Source organism: Cotesia glomerata, linkage group LG6 (assembly GCF_020080835.1).
Source record: "Cotesia glomerata isolate CgM1 linkage group LG6, MPM_Cglom_v2.3, whole genome shotgun sequence".
NCBI lineage: Eukaryota > Metazoa > Arthropoda > Insecta > Hymenoptera > Braconidae > Cotesia > Cotesia glomerata.
In genome coordinates, this window is record NC_058163.1 from 531,357 (window position 1) to 548,225 (window position 16,869).

The 16,869-nt window shown below is 24.7% G+C and overlaps 1 protein-coding gene across 2 annotated transcripts; it reads right to left on the reverse strand.

Moving 5' to 3' along the window:
• Positions 1-810: 810 nt before the first annotated feature.
• LOC123267746 (3-ketoacyl-CoA thiolase, mitochondrial) lies at positions 811-12,964 on the reverse strand. Of its 2 annotated transcripts, XM_044732566.1 has the most exons (8): positions 12,857-12,964; positions 12,765-12,824; positions 12,521-12,687; positions 11,800-11,931; positions 6,998-7,438; positions 4,577-4,932; positions 1,176-1,424; positions 811-1,130 (listed from the first exon to the last, which is right to left on the reverse strand). In XM_044732566.1, exons 2-7 carry the CDS (start codon positions 12,781-12,783, stop codon positions 1,340-1,342), a joined length of 1,200 nt encoding a protein of 399 aa, XP_044588501.1. In that variant the 5' UTR covers positions 12,784-12,824; positions 12,857-12,964; the 3' UTR covers positions 811-1,130; positions 1,176-1,339. The 2 variants fall into 2 exon arrangements, with proteins under 2 accessions (XP_044588501.1, XP_044588500.1); XM_044732565.1 differs by having other exon boundaries at positions 1,009-1,130; positions 12,765-12,953.
• Positions 12,965-16,869: the final 3,905 nt, after the last annotated feature.

Genomic DNA, 16,869 nt, shown 5'->3' on the forward strand with positions numbered 1-16,869 from the left:
AATTTTTCATTCGTTTTTTCACTCAAATAAATATTTGTTGATATAAATTAAGTTGTGGAGTGATAATTTCTATCACCTTTGCAATTTTTTTTTCTTACTCCGACCTATAATTGATAATAAACCGAAAAAACAGGATACGCCCTTATGGTTTTAGAAAAATGTTTTCTTAAAACCATAAGGGCGTATCACAAAAAAATTTTTTTTTTCGTTTTTTCTATAGATGTTAATGTTTTCAATATTTTTACATTGATTGGAGCACAAAAAATTTTTTTATACGCCCTTATGGTTTTAGTAACGCGATTTATAAGTCATATTTAAACTGTAGTAAGAATAAATATATAGTATATAATTGAGGATTTAATAAAGTAAAAAAAAAATTAAAATTAAAAAGTATTTTTCTTATTTTTATTTTAATGGAATTTTTTATTTTTTTTTTTAAATTTGTTATAAAATTTATTAAATAATAATTGATAATTTTTAATGATTTTAATAATAATTTAAAAATAATATTTAAATATTAAAAGAAAAATTGAAAGAAGAAATGTCATTTTTTAATATTAAAAAAACAAATGACATTTTTAAATATTAAAAATTGAAAAAAAGTTTATTTCTTCTCACTCAATTATTAACAAACCTTATTGCAACTTTTTCTTTATAAATTAAAAATTAAAAATTAAAAAATTAGTATTTTTAAATTTTTAATTTTCAATTTTAATTATATTTTGTAAAATCAAATTTTTTTAAGAACAAAAAACAAAAATTATTAACTAAACTTATAACACTAAAAAAAAAAAAAAAAAAAATAAATAAAATTTGTTCCAATATTTATTTTAAAAAATGAATTGAATATTTAGCAAACACTGAATCCGTCAATATTACATGAGCTGCTCACACAGCGTCCTAAATAACACTGACACCAGTTGACAGCAAAGATAAAGAGAAGTACACTTTGCAAGAGAATTAAAGAGAGAGAGAGAGAAAATTAATAACTCAGCTCACTCGAACAAGTTTATCAACTAAATTTTTTTATCTTATTATTTATGCACTTATTTTATTTCATAAGTTGAAACCACTTCATACTCAATAAAGAGCAAATATCTAGTTTCTTCAGTAATTATCTCTTTTAACTAAATGCAGATTATTTTAATATCAATTATTACTATCTTCTATTTGTATAGTAAAGATAAATCTGACCTTTGCTGCATAATTGACCCAATTTTATTTTTTTTTTTTTTGTAAAAAGAAAAAAATTAAACGTGAAAAAAATATTTATTATACAAGACAAAAATTCTTACATAAATTTAAAAACAAAAAAAATTATAAAAAGTAATTAATAAATTTAAAGTGCTTCTATCAATAAAGCTATTCCTTGACCTCCACCGATACAAGCTGCTCCAATAGCAAATTTACTTGCATTTCTTCGTCTGTAAAAAAGTAAAAAAAAATAAATTAAAAGCATTAAATATTTTTAAGTAATTATTGTGAAAAAATATGTTTTTTATGATTGATTTTTTATTAATTAAAAAAAAATAATAATGACGTTATTTGACAAAAAATAAATTGTAAATTTTTTTAATTTTTATAAACAATCAATTACAATAACACAAAAATTTTTACTTATATTTTTTTTTAATTTTTGCGTGTGGAATTTTTTAATTAAATTTTTCGACACTAAAATTGACAGAAAAATTTTTTTTTACAATTAAATTATAATAAAAAAAAATTATTAGAAGTATTTTTTACAATTGTAATTAATTTATTATAAAAATTAATCTAAATTAATTAAGTAGATATTTTATTATTTTTTTGACAAATAAATCGTTGCAAAAAATAATTGTTATAAAGAAATTAAAAAAAATAAAAAATGCAATAATATAATAATGATGATACTAAAGTTAGCCGACGTTTTTGATATTTTTTTAATTTATTAAATTAGAACTAAAAAATATTTTTTAATAATTGCACTTATAATTTTTCAAGTTTTTTTTTTCAATGAAAAAAAATTTTTTTTTTCAATGAAAAAAAAAATTATAAAAATTTTTAGATGTCGGCTAAATTAATTTTCATATAATGAAGTTATTTGACAACTGTCAATTTTTTTAATTTTTATAAAAAGTAAATTACAATAACAAAAAAATTCTTAAGAATTTTTACTTATTTTTAACTTCCCGCTAAGAAAATCGAAGATTTTCAAAAATCGGGAAGTTATTGGTTTTACCCCGTTTTACAAAAATCGAGTTTTCATCCCCGTGTAAAAAAAAAATTGTCTTAAAATTGTCGTTCGTTTAAGATCTTAAACGTGACACAAACCAAGACTATTTTAAGACTCTTTTAAGACGCCAAAAAAAAAAAAAATAAAATCCGAGAGCAGATTTTTGAAATTTTGCTTCTCGAATTTGTTGTAAAAATTAATTTTTATACATTTTTTAGACGATTTTACGACTTTCTAACCGCAATATTTTTGAGCAAGATGTTTTTAAATTGAATTTAAAATTGTTAAAAAATTATCATCCGGCAATTTTAAGACTTTTTTAAGACGTTCCGTTTTAATGTTCCGGGGCTCTGTCGCTGTTAGCGCATCTTAAAATAGTGTCTAAATTTATTTTTAAGATTTTTTTAAGACCAATTTAAGATTATTTTAAGACAATTTAAAGACGCTCCATAATAATTTTCCGGAGCTGTCATTGTGATATCATCTTAAAAAAGCCTGGAAATTTTTTGATAATTTTTTTAAGACATTTTTAAGATTTTTTTAATACTATTTTAAGATTTTTTTAAGACTATTTAAAGACGCAAAATTATTAAGAAGCGTCTTTAAATTGTCTTAAAATGATCTTAAATTAGTCTTAAAAAAAAATTTTGAGACTATTTTAAGAAGAGCTAACAGCGACAGAGCTCTGGAACATTAAAACGAAACGTCTTAAAAAAGTCTTAAAATTGTCGGTAGATAGTTTTTTAACAATTTTAAATTCAATTTAAAAACATCTTACTCAAAAATATTGCGGTTAGAAAGTCGTAAAATCGTCTAAAAAATGTCTAAAAATTAATTTTCACAAAAAATTCGAGAACCAAAATTTCAAAAATCTGCTCTCGGAATTTTTTTTTTTGGCGTCTTAAAAGAGTCTTAAAATTATCTTGGTTTGTGTCACGTTTAAGATCTTAAACAAACGACAATTTTAAGACAATTGTAAGACGTTTTTTTTTTACACGGGTCAGATTTCGACGTTTTAAAGTCACAGGAAGCTTCCCTGACTATCCCCGCGAAGTTGTCACGGTGTCTGTATGTATGTGTGTGTGTGTGTGTGTGTGTGTGTGACTATGTGATTATGTGACTCGCTTATAACTTTTGAACGACTGAACCGATCGGAACGTACTAAACGGCGTTCTAAAAAGTTCCCTCAAACTTAGATTTCCTGAGAATTTGAACCGATTCGGACCGATAGATTTTGAGAAATTTTGAAAAATCTCAAAAAAAATAAGAAAAAAATCATTTTTGAAAGAGGTTTTTTTGAAATATCTTTTAAACGGCTTTATCGATCAACTTCAAAAACTAATCCGCTCTTAAGCTTGAAAAACCACGCCGATCGTCGCTAATCCGGTCAAAATCGGTTGATTCGTTCGAGAGATATCGTGAACGAAAGAAAACCGAAAAAAGTGTTTTTTTGACATAACTTCGTCATTTCTTCTCGGATCGTTTTTGATGATATAGAATAATTTCAGAGCTTAAAAACCGCGTCGATCGCCGCCAAAAACGTGGAAACCGGTTGATTGGTTCGAGAGATATCCTCGGTAAAATATTTGGAAACAAGTGTTTTTTTAACATAACTCCGACATTTTTTGGAATAACTTTTAAACGGCTGCACTGATCGATTTCAAAAACTAATCAGCTATTAGCGTGAAAAAATTACGTTGATCGCCGTCAAGCCGGTCAAAATTGGTCAATTCGTTCAAGAAATATCATGAACGAAAGAAAACCAAAAAAAGTGTTTTTTTGGAATTACTCCAAATTTCCTAGTTTTATCAATTCAAACTTGAAGATTCGTCATGAAACTAAAAAAATTGCGTCAAATACTGCCAGCCGCGTGAAAATCGGTTGATTCATTTAAAAGTTAGTGCGGTTTGAAAATTTAAAAAATATTGTTCTATGATACTTCTATCAGACTTTTGAGCTCAAAGAGCTCAAAATAAACTCAAAAATTGTATTTTTGAGCTCGAAGAGCTCAAAAACGTCATTAGTGCAGTTTTATGCACCTAGGTATGAAATTAGCGGGAAGTTGCACGGATGGCCTTCAAGGTCAACCGTTTTTCTAATTTTTTTTTTAATTTTTACATATGAAATTTTTTTATTAAATTTTTCGACACTAAATTTAACAGAGAAATTCTTTTTATAATTTTATTACAATTGAATTATAATAAAAAAAATTATTATAAGTATTTTTTAAATTATAATTTATTTATTATAAAAATTAATTAAGTAGAAATTTTATAATTTTATAATAAAAAAATGCAATTTTTCAGAGCAAATTTGTTTGTTAAATAAAATTGAAATTAAATTTTAATATTGTAAAAAATTTACCTTAGTTCATGAATTATGTGGGCCGTAATACGAGACCCAGAAGCACCTAAAGGATGGCCAAGAGCAATAGCACCTCCATTGACATTCAGCTTGTTAATATCAAGACCTAAATCCTTGACACATGCCAGTGTTTGTGCCCCAAAAGCTTCGTTAATTTCAACGAGCTCTAGATCATTGAGAGTTTTTTTGGATAGCTTTAAAAGATTCTTAATCGCTGGTGCTGGTCCTATTCCCATGATACTAGGATCAACGCCGACGGTTGTGTAACCGCACAAGCGCGCAAGAGGTTTCAGATTGTGTTTCTTAATAGCTTCTTCACTGGCAAGAATTAGAGCTCCAGCACCGTCGCAAATTCCCTGAAAAATTATTTATTGCTTTTAAAATGCTCAAAATAAAATTTTATAATTAAAAAATGAATATTGTTAAATTGCACTGTATATTCTTAACTATTGACTTTTTTAAAAATATAAGCTCATCTTGATGTTACACTCGTTAAGAGCTTTCATTTGAGTACCCACATGCATTTTTGATATATTTTTCATATATACATATATATAGTATATATTTTAAAGATATAAGCTCATCCCGATGTTATACTTATCAAGAGCTTTCATTTGAGTACCCACATGCATTTTTGATATATTTTTGATATATACATATATATAATATATATATAAAAAAAAATTGATGTGGGTACTCAAATGAAAGGTCTCGATGAGTGTAACATCAGGATGAGCTTATATTTATAAAAATGTCAATATTTCACAAGGTACAATGTCATTTTTTAATTATTGACATTTTTTATGATATAAGCTTATTTCTAAGTTACACTCATCGAGACCTTTCATTTAAATACCAACATAGAATTTTTTATATATTTTATATATATATGGTATTTGTGAAATATATAATATATATAAATATATGAAAAATTGATGTAGATACTCAAATGAAAGGTCTTAATGAGTGTAATATCGGGATGAGCTTATATCTTTAAAAATGTCAATATTTCACAAGATACAATGTTATTTCTTAACTATTGACATTTTTAATGATATAAGCTCATCTTGATGTTACACACATCAAGAGCTTTCATTTGAGTACCCACATGCATTTTTGATATATTTTTCATATATATATATATATAGTATATATTTTAAAGATATAAGCTCATCCCGATGTTATACTTATCAAGAGCTTTCATTTGAGTACCCACGCATTCTTGATATATACATATATATGATATATATAAATGTATAAAAAAATTGATGTGGGTACTCAAATGAAAGGTCTCGATGAGTGTAACATCAGGATGAGCTTATATTTATAAAAATGTCAATATTTCACAAGGTACAATGTCATTTTTTAATTATTGACATTTTTTATGATATAAGCATATTTCTAAGTTACACTCATCGAGACCTTTCATGTGAATACCAACATGGAATTTTACAGATATATATATATATATATATATATATATATATATATATATATATATATATATATATATATATATATATATGGTATTTGTGAAATATATAATATATATAAATATATGAAAAATTGATGTAGATACTCAAATGAAAGATCTTAATGAGTGTAATATCGGGATGAGCTTATATCTTTAAAAATATCAATATTTCACAAGATACAATGTTATTTCTTAACTATTGACATTTTTAATGATATAAGCTCATCTTGATGTTACACTCATCAAGAGCTTTCATTTGAGTACCCACATGCATTTTGATATATTTTTCATATATAAATATATAAAATATATGAAAAATTGATGTGGGTACTCAAATGAAAGGTCTTGTTGAGTGTAACATTAAGATGAGCTTATATCTTTAAAATTATCAATAGTTCTCAAGATACAATGTCATTTTTTAATTATTGACATTTTTTAAGATATAAACTCATTTCTAAGTTACACTCATGGAGACCTTTCATTTGAATACCCACATGGCATTTTTTATATATTTTATATATATGGTATTTGTGAAATATATAAATATATAAAATATATGAAAAATTGATGTGGGTACTCAAATGAAAGGTCCCGATGAGTGTAACATTAAGATGAGCTTATATCTTTAAAATTGTCAATAGTTCTCAAGATACAATGTCATTTTTTAATTATTGACATTTTTTAAGATATAAACTCATTTCGATGTTACACTTATCGAGACCTTTCATTCAAGTACCCACATTACATTTGTCATATATTTTATATATATAGTATTTGTGAAATACATAAATATATAAAATATATGAAAAATTGATGTGGGTATTCAAATGAAAGGTCTTGATGAGTGTAACATCAGGATGAGCTTATATCTTTGAAAATGTCAATAGTTCACAGGATACAAGGTCATTTCTTAATTATGTATCTAGATAGATATTAATATAGATTACCGAAGAAGTTCCGGCAGTAACAAGCCCATCTTTTTGGAAAATCGAGGGTAGTTTTTTCAAATCTTCAATTGTAGTTTGCGGGCGAGGGTGTTCGTCGACAGACACTTCAATTTGTTTCTTCTTTATGGTCATTGAAACTGGAGCCATTTCAGCTTTGAAGTAACCCGCGTCATTGGCGGCTTTCCAACGTTGCTGACTCCGTAGTGCAAACTGATCAACTTCTTCCCTCGTAACTCCATATTTGGCTCCTAATTTCTCCGCTGTGCCACCCATTGGCAAATTACAGTAACTGTCAGCTAATCCCACCCACAGCGCATCTTCAAAATCTATTTTTTGGCCTAACATTGTTCCAAATCTGACATTTCTTACCACAAAAGGCGTCTGGCTCATATTTTCTGCACCACCTGCTAGTACTATTTCAGATTCTCCACTTGTTATACTCTAAAAAAAAAACAGTACTACTTTAATTAAAGAAGAATAGTACATTTTATAGAATATCTTCTTATTATAAATTTTTTTAAATAATTAAAGAAACAAAAAAAAAATTTATAAATTTTTTTTTTGTAATTTTTTATAAGTTTTTTTTTAATGAAAAATTAATCGAGAAGAAATCTAATTAATCTAGTTTGAAGATTAAAAAATTTTAATTGTTTAATAAAAAAATTTTAGAAGCTTTAATTATTGCGCAATCTTAAAAAATATCACTTAAAAAATTTTTATTAATCTTTTTTTTGGTCCATAATTTTTGCAAGAACTTTTAAGAAAAAAAAAATTTTTTTCTGCTTTAAAAATTAATTTTTAAATGAAATATTTTTATGATTAAAAATTCATTGATAAATTTTTTTTTTCTTACATATAAAATGAAATTTTACAAAATTGTTTTGAAATATAAAAAAAAATTTAATTAATTAAAAAGATATTTAATTTATTTAATAAATAAATTTTGGCAAAAAAAATTAAAAAACAAAAATTGACAGGAAGAAATTTTAAAAAATTGAAAATAAAATTTTTTAAAAATATACTTTGTTATAAAATTTAATTATTATGAAATTAATTAAATAATTATTGATCATTTTTTAAATATTTTTATAAAATTTCCAAAATAACATTATTTAAAGAACAAATGACATTTTTAAATAATATTATTTATTTATAGATTATACAATGCCTTTCAATGATTCGTACCGGTCAAGAATTTTACGGAAAATGGAAACATCAAAATTTGGCCAACTCTAAATAAAGAAATCACTAAGTAAAAAATTTATATAAATATTATATTAGAAATAATAAAAAAATTATTTGTCTAAATAAGGATAATTCAAAATTTCGATAATAATAAAGGTACCCGTGTAAAAAAAAAGTTTCTTGAAAAGTTCCGGAATAGTTCCTGGTCCGGAATGTTCCTATGATAAGACAATCCGGAACATCCCCGGAATACTTTTGCAATGTTCTCGAAATAGTTCTGGATCATTCATGGAACACTTCCGGAACATTTCCGGAAAATCTCCGACAGACTTATAAAACATCGCTGGAATACTTCGAGAATAAATTAGGAATACTTCCGGAACATGATCCAAACGTTTACCGGAAATGTTTCAGAAGTATTCGAGGATTTTTCCAGGAATATTTTAAACATATCCCCGATGTATTCCTGATATATTTTGTAACTATTCCCGATTTGTTCCAGAAGTATTTCGGGAATATTCCAGGAGTGTACCGGAGATGTTCCGGAAGTATTCCTAATTTATTCTGGAAGTATTCCAGCGATGTTCTATAAATCTGCCGGAGATTTTCCGGAAATGTTCCGGAAGTGTTCCACGGATGTTCCAGAACTATTTCAAGAACATTGCAGAAGTATTCCGGGGATGTTCCGGATTGTCTTATCATAGGAAGGTTCCGGACCAGGAACTATTCCGGAACTTTTCAGGAAATTTTTTTTTTACACGGGTAGTAATGTAAAAATTTAGTTACCAAAAAAATTGGAATTATTTTAAAAAAGATAAGCATAAAATTATAAAATTTAACAATAAGATATCTATGAACTTAGACAAATCATAAAACAAACAAGTAAAATGACAGATATTTAAAAAAATGGAGAAGAATAAATTTAGACAAGTCAATAAAAAGACAATTGAAAATTTAGAAATATAAAAAAATTGACAGTTTTAATTATTCGTAAACTTAAAAAATAGCCATCTCTAAATATAGACCAGTAAATTTAGATATCTTTAATTTTGGACATCTCTAAATATTTACAAATATAAATTTTTACAATTCATAACAAAGACGATTAAAAACATAGTAATCATACAAAATAAGTACTAAGAAATTTAAAATACAAAAGATAGTTAAAAATGAATTAATTTTCCTGTGACCGCTGCTCCAGGAAGTTGTAAAGTTATTTGCGATCGATTGTCCTGTAATTTGAAAAACCGACAGAGATTTTACTCTGTCTAAAAGAGATTTTCTAAAAGACAATCGATCAAAAATAACCTACAACTTCCTGGAGCAGCGGTCACAGGAAAATTAATTAATTTTTAGCTATCTTTTGTATTTTAAATTTCTTAGTACTTATTTTGTATGATTACTATGTTTTTAATCGTCTTTGTTATGAATTGTAAAAATTTATATTTGTAAATATTTAGAGATGTCCAAAATTAAAGATATCTAAATTTACTGGTCTATATTTAGAGATGGCTATTTTTAAAGTTTACGAATAATTAAAACTGTCAATTTTTTTATATTTCTAAATTTTCAATTGTCTTTTTATTGACTTGTCTAAATTTATTCTTCTCCATTTTTTTAAATATCTGTCATTTCACTTGTTTGTTTTATGATTTGTCTAATTTCATAGATATCTTATTTTTACACGCTTTATATTAACTTCACTTGTATGTCAGTTTGTATGTCAGTTTGTCAGTATGTCAGTAACTCTCCGTGGGTAATCTGCGCGCCTGCGGCCTTCCTTGGTTCTGGTAGCCGTTTCTCAGGCTCGCTCTCCGAAATCGAACTCTGATTCCCCGTATTTATAATATTTATAAATAATTATTTTTTTATTAGCTTCACTTGTATTCCAGTATGTCAGTATGTCAGTATGTAACTCTCCGTGGGTAATTTGCGCGCCTGAATATTTTTGATAATCAACAAATAATAGTTTAAAAAAAGTAAAAAATCACGCTTTTATAAATAAACCAAACTAAAAAGTAAAAAATAAATAATAGTTTAAAAAAACTAAAAACACGCTTTTTATAGAAAACCAAACTAAAAAATAGAAAATAAATTTAAATTAAGAACCCTCACGGTTTTGGAAATTCCGTAAAGATTCGGTATTTATACGATATAAATGCTGTATTTTTACCGTAATACTTCAGTTTTTTTGTCGAATTATTATGAAAAAATTACGAAATAAATTCAGAATATTTATGGCAATACAATAGAAAAATTACGGTATATTTACAGCATTTAAACCGTAAATATACCGCATATTTACTGTATATCTGCGGCATTATTGCAGCAAAAAACCGGAAAAGAAGATCCCTACTTTCTATTATCGGCAAAATACCAAAAATATGCTGCTTTAATACTATTTTTCAATAGCTTGAAATTTTTTTTTATAATATTATAAATTATCGTGAATTATTTTTAAGAGGTTGATAAACTAATTTCTCGATTGTTATTATTATAAATAATTTTTTTTAGTCTAGACCGGGATTCGAACTCAGATCATTTAGTTACGCGCCGAATGCTCTACCAGTTGAGCTATCAGAGACACTATCCATATCTAATTACTCAGTCACCTAATAAGACTCACCGAGTAATAAACACAGCCGTCCATCTTACGGTAGAAAGCATTATATCTTTAATTATATCAGTATAAACGCGGCAAAATTATAGTATATCTTTGGTATTTTTACCGTAGAAATACGATTTTATTACTTTAAAATTATAGTTATATTATAGTTAATACATAGATTTTTTACGGTAAAAGTTCTAGAGTTTTACAGTAATTTTATAGTATTATTTCTGAACTTTGCAGCAAAAGTACGGTAGAAATGCTGCATAACTATAGTAAAAAAACTGGCCAAAATGACCACAGAAATACCGTATTATTTCAGAATTATAACGGTAAATTTACAGTAAACGCATTAATACCGAAAATTTACGGTATTTCAAAAACCGCGAGGGAATAGTGTTAAAAATTTCAATAAATATAAATTAATAATAGTGTAAATAAAAAAAATGTATTTTATTTTAAAAAAAGCGTGAGGTGCATGGTGTCAATAGTTATAAATATTTTATTGACAGATATGAGTAGAGTGATTATCATTTTGATTATATTTTAAAAAGCGCCTCACGCTTTTTTAAATAAAATACATTTTTTTTATTTACACTATTATTAATTTATATTTATTGAAATTTTTAACACTATTCTTAATTTTAATTTATTTTCTATTTTTTAGTTTGGTTTTCTATAAAAAGCGTGTTTTTAGTTTTTTTAAACTATTATTTATTAAATTTTATAATTTTATGCTTATCTTTTTGAAAATAATTCCAATTTTTTTGGTAACTAAATTTTTACATTACTGCCTTTATTATTATCGAAATTTTGAATTATCCTTATTTAGACAAATAATTTTTTTATTATTTCTAATATAATATTTATATAAATTTTTTACTTAATGATTTCTTTATTTAGAGTTGGCCAAATTTTGATGTTTCCATTTTCCGTAAAATTCTTGACCGGTACGAATCATTGAAAGGCATTGTAAATTAAGATTTATTAGTTCAGTAACTTTACTTACTTGAGCAGCATTAACAATTGATTGAAATCCTGATCCACATAACCGATTAACACTCAATGCAGGTTTTTCAATAGGAATTCCAGATTTTAATAATACATGTCTTGCTAATAAAGCACCATCAGAAGAAGATAACTAAAAAAATAAAAAATTTATAATAAAAATTAAATTTAAATTTATAAAATTTATTAGTGTTAAAGAAGAAAATTGTATTAACAATTTTAAAATAAAAAAAATTATTTCTTCTTTTAATAAAGAGAAGAAATAATTTAAAAAAAAAAAAAAAGAAGAAATAATTTTAAATTTATAAAATTTATTAAAGTATTAAAGAAGAAAATTGTATTAAAAATTTTTAAATAAAAAAAATTATTTCTTCTTTTAATAAAGAGAAGAAATAATTTAAAAAAAAAAAAATAATTTTAAATTTATAAAATTTATTAAAGTATTAAAGAAGAAAATTGTATTAAAAATTTTTAAATAAAAAAAATTATTTCTTCTTTTTATAAAGAAGAAATAATATTTTTTTATGAAAAGAAGAAATAATTTTTTTTTTTAATAAAAAAAAAGAAATAAATATTTTTTTCTAAAGAGAAGAAATAATTTTATTTACTATAAAAATATTTATTATAAAAATAATCTTCTAGTGAAGAAAACTTATCAAATGTTTATTAATTTAATATCAAAATTTTTTTTTTTTTTTTTATTATAATTAAATATTACTCACGGATAAAACATGCCCAAAGATAACATGATCTACATGCTCCGGTTTTATTCCAGCTGATTGAATAGCACTTGTTGCAGCAACAACTGACAAATCTGTAGCTGATTTATTGACAAACATGCCACCCATTTTACCAAAAGGTGTTCTTTTAGCGGCAACAAAGTATATACCTGTTTAATAAATAAATAAATAAATAAATTAATGAATTTTTTTAAGAAGAAAAAAAAAATATTTTATTATTTATTACCTTTAGTTAGCACAGACATAGTGAAGAAATGTTAATAATTATTTTATTAACTAAAATATTGTAACTTAAGAATTTTTGTGGTAATATATTTTTTTTAATTAAACAATGTTATGACTTGACACTTTAAAAAGATAAGCTGTTTATTTTTCTGTTGACTGGAGCAATGTTAACTGTTATAAAACTGATATATACAGTGCGGCGTTGAGTGTCTGTTAGATGTGGTAGGGGCAATGGACTTTAGACCTTGATCCGGTGCATAAGCTGTACAATAATAATCGAGGAATTTTTTTTTTATTTATTTTCAACTTTTAAGCTTATGTTTACTTTTTAGTGATTTATTTTTAAAGTTTTATAATTTAAAAAATTTTTAATTAATTTTTTTTTATTAAGATTTAATAAAAAAATTATTTTAGCAGGATAAAAATTAAATTAATTATTAACTAGCAACTTTGCAGTCACTATATGTGACTGCCGTGATTTGTAAACTATAAATAAATAAAATTTTGCTCTATTAAATAATGACTTTTGTTAAATTGCACTTTACCTTCTTAAGTATTGACATTTTTAAAGATATAAGCTCATCCTGATGTTACAATTATCAAGAGCTTTCATTTGAGTACCCACATGCATTTTTTATATATTTTTCATATATACATATATAATATATATTTTAAAGATATAAGCTCATCCTGATGTTACACTCATCAAGAGCTTTCATTTGAGTACCCACATGCATTTTTGATATATTTTTCATATATACATTTATATAATATATATAAATATATAAAATATATGAAAAATTAATGTGGGTACTCAAATGAAAGGTCTCAATGATTGTAATGTCGGGGTGAGCTTATATCTTTAAAAATGTCATTATTTGACAAGATACAAGGTCATTTCTTAATTATTGACATTTTTTAAGATATAAACTCATTTCGATGTTATACTCATCGAGACCTTTCATTTGAGTACCCACATGGCATTTTTTATATATTTTATATATATGCTATTTGTGAAATATATAAATATATAAAAGATATGAAAAATTGATGTGGGTACTCAAATGAAAGGTCTCGCTAAGTGTAACATCGGGGTGAGCTTATATCCTTAAAAATGTCAATTGTTCACAAGATACATTGTCATTTCTTAATTATTGACATTTTTTAAGATATAAACTCATTTCGATGTTATACTCATCGAGACCTTTCATTTGAGTACCCACATGGCATTTTTTATATATTTTATATGTATGGTATTTGTGAAATATATAAATATATAAAATATATGAAAAATTGATGTAGGTACTCAAATAAAAGGTCTCGATAAGTGTAACATCGGGGTGAGCTTATATCCTTAAAAATGTCAATTGTTCACAAGACACAATGTCATTTCTTAATTATTGACATTTTTTAAGATATAAACTCATTTCGATGTTATACTCATCGAGACCTTTCATTTGAGTACCCACATGGCATTTTTTATATATTTTATATATATGGTATTTGTGAAATATATAAATATATAAAATATATGAAAAATTGATGTAGGTACTCAAATAAAAGGTCTCGATAAGTGTAACATCGGGGTGAGCTTATATCCTTAAAAATGTCAATTGTTCACAAGACACAATGTCATTTCTTAATTATTGACATTTTTTAAGATATAAACTCATTTCGATGTTATACTCATCGAGACCTTTCATTTGAGTACCCACATGGCATTTTTTATATATTTTATATATATATTTGTGAAATATATAAATATATAAAATATATGAAAAATTGATGTAGGTACTCAAATAAAAGGTCTCGATAAGTGTAACATCGGGGTGAGCTTATATCCTTAAAAATGTCAATTGTTCACAAGACACAATGTCATTTCTTAATTATTGACATTTTTTAAGATATAAACTCATTTCCATGTTACACTCATCAAGAGCTTTCATTTGAGTACCCACATGCATTTTCATATATTTTTCATTTATACATATATGTAAATATATGAAAAATTGATGTGGGTACTCAAATGAAAGGTCTCAATGAGTGCAACATCGGGATGAGCTTATATCCTTAAAAATGTCAATAGTTCACAAAATACAATGCAATTTCTTAATTAGTGACATTTTTTAAGATATAAACTCATTTTGATGTTATACTCATCGAGACCTTTCATTTGAGTACCCACATGGCATTTTTTATATATTTTATATATATATTTGTGAAATATATAAATATATAAAATATATGAAAAATTGATGTAGGTACTCAAATAAAAGGTCTCGATAAGTGTAACATCGGGGTGAGCTTATATCCTTAAAAATGTCAATTGTTCACAAGACACAATGTCATTTCTTAATTATTGACATTTTTTAAGATATAAACTCATTTCAATGTTACACTCATCAAGAGCTTTCATGTGAGTACCCACATGCATTTTCATATATTTTTCATTTATACATATATATAAATATATGAAAAATTGATGTGGGTACTCAAATGAAAGGTCTCAATGAGTGCAACATCGGGATGAGCTTATATCCTTAAAAATGTCAATAGTTCACAAAATACAATGCAATTTCTTAATTAGTGACATTTTTTAAGATATAAACTCATTTTGATGTTATACTCATCGAGACCTTTCATTTGAGTACCCACATGGCATTTTTTATATATTTTATATATATATTTGTGAAATATATAAATATATAAAATATATGAAAAATTGATGTAGGTACTCAAATAAAAGGTCTCGATAAGTGTAACATCGGGGTGAGCTTATATCCTTAAAAATGTCAATTGTTCACAAGACACAATGTCATTTCTTAATTATTGACATTTTTTAAGATATAAACTCATTTCCATGTTACACTCATCAAGAGCTTTCATTTGAGTACCCACATGCATTTTCATATATTTTTCATTTATTCATATATGTAAATATATGAAAAATTGATGTGGGTACTCAAATGAAAGGTCTCAATGAGTGCAACATCGGGATGAGCTTATATCCTTAAAAATGTCAATAGTTCACAAAATACAATGCAATTTCTTAATTAGTGACATTTTTTAAGATATAAACTCATTTTGATGTTATACTCATCGAGACCTTTCATTTGAGTACCCACATGGCATTTTTTATATATTTTATATATATGGTATTTGTGAAATATATAAATATATAAAATATATGAAAAATTGATGTGGGTACTCAAATGAAAGGTCTCGATAAGAGTAATATAAGGATGACCTTATATCTTTAAAAATGTCAATAGTCTACAAGATACAAGGTCATTTTCTCATATAAATACACTGAACACAAAATTTTTCTTATTCTCTTAATATTATATATTATTAAAAAATCCAATTTTTTAAGGATAAAGGTTAATACAATAAATCACTAAACCTATAATATTTTAATATTTATTAATATATTTTAAATAATCATTCATTTAGGATCAAAATATCAACTGGTAAGAGATAAAAACAATGTTAGTAAGTGAATATACATTATCTCGGTACAACAACATTACACATCAGATAATTAAATCACATTAAAAGTGAAATTTAATTTTTTTTTTTATTGGACAATTTGAGATAAAATTTTTAAGTGCTGTTTTATTATATTTGTTATTTATTTTAAACTGTGTATGCATTATATTTATGTACATAAATTGATTTAATTAGAAATTAAATTGTAATAATTATAATAATAACACACCCATTTTTTAAATTGGTTATTAAAATCCATGTAACTGGAAAATATTATTATTATCCATAACACACTGTGACATTTATAATTTATTTTAATTAATTTCATTATTAATATTAATATTATTATATTTACGGAAAATAGCGAATTAACGCTAATATTGTAATTTATGGATTATTTCACAAAAAATCAATTAAAGTACATTTTAATTTTTGAACATTAAATTATATTTATAAATTAATAATTAAGAGTGTACAAATAATTTTAAATAAATAAATTAATATTGAAATTTAAATAATAAATATATATGAGATTAATTTACAGAGGTATTAATTTTTAATGCAATTAATTTTTTAATTTAATTAAAAAAAAATTTTTTTTAAATATCTGAACACCC

Coding starts and splice junctions, on each gene's coding strand:
- LOC123267746 (XM_044732566.1), bottom strand. Junction 11,932..12,520: donor TCTTTGGGCATGTTTTATCC/GTGAGTAATATT, acceptor TTATTTTTTTAG/TTATCTTCTTCTGATGGTGC. Junction 1,425..4,576: donor CACATAATTCATGAACTAAG/GTAAATTTTTTA, acceptor ACTTTTTTACAG/ACGAAGAAATGCAAGTAAAT.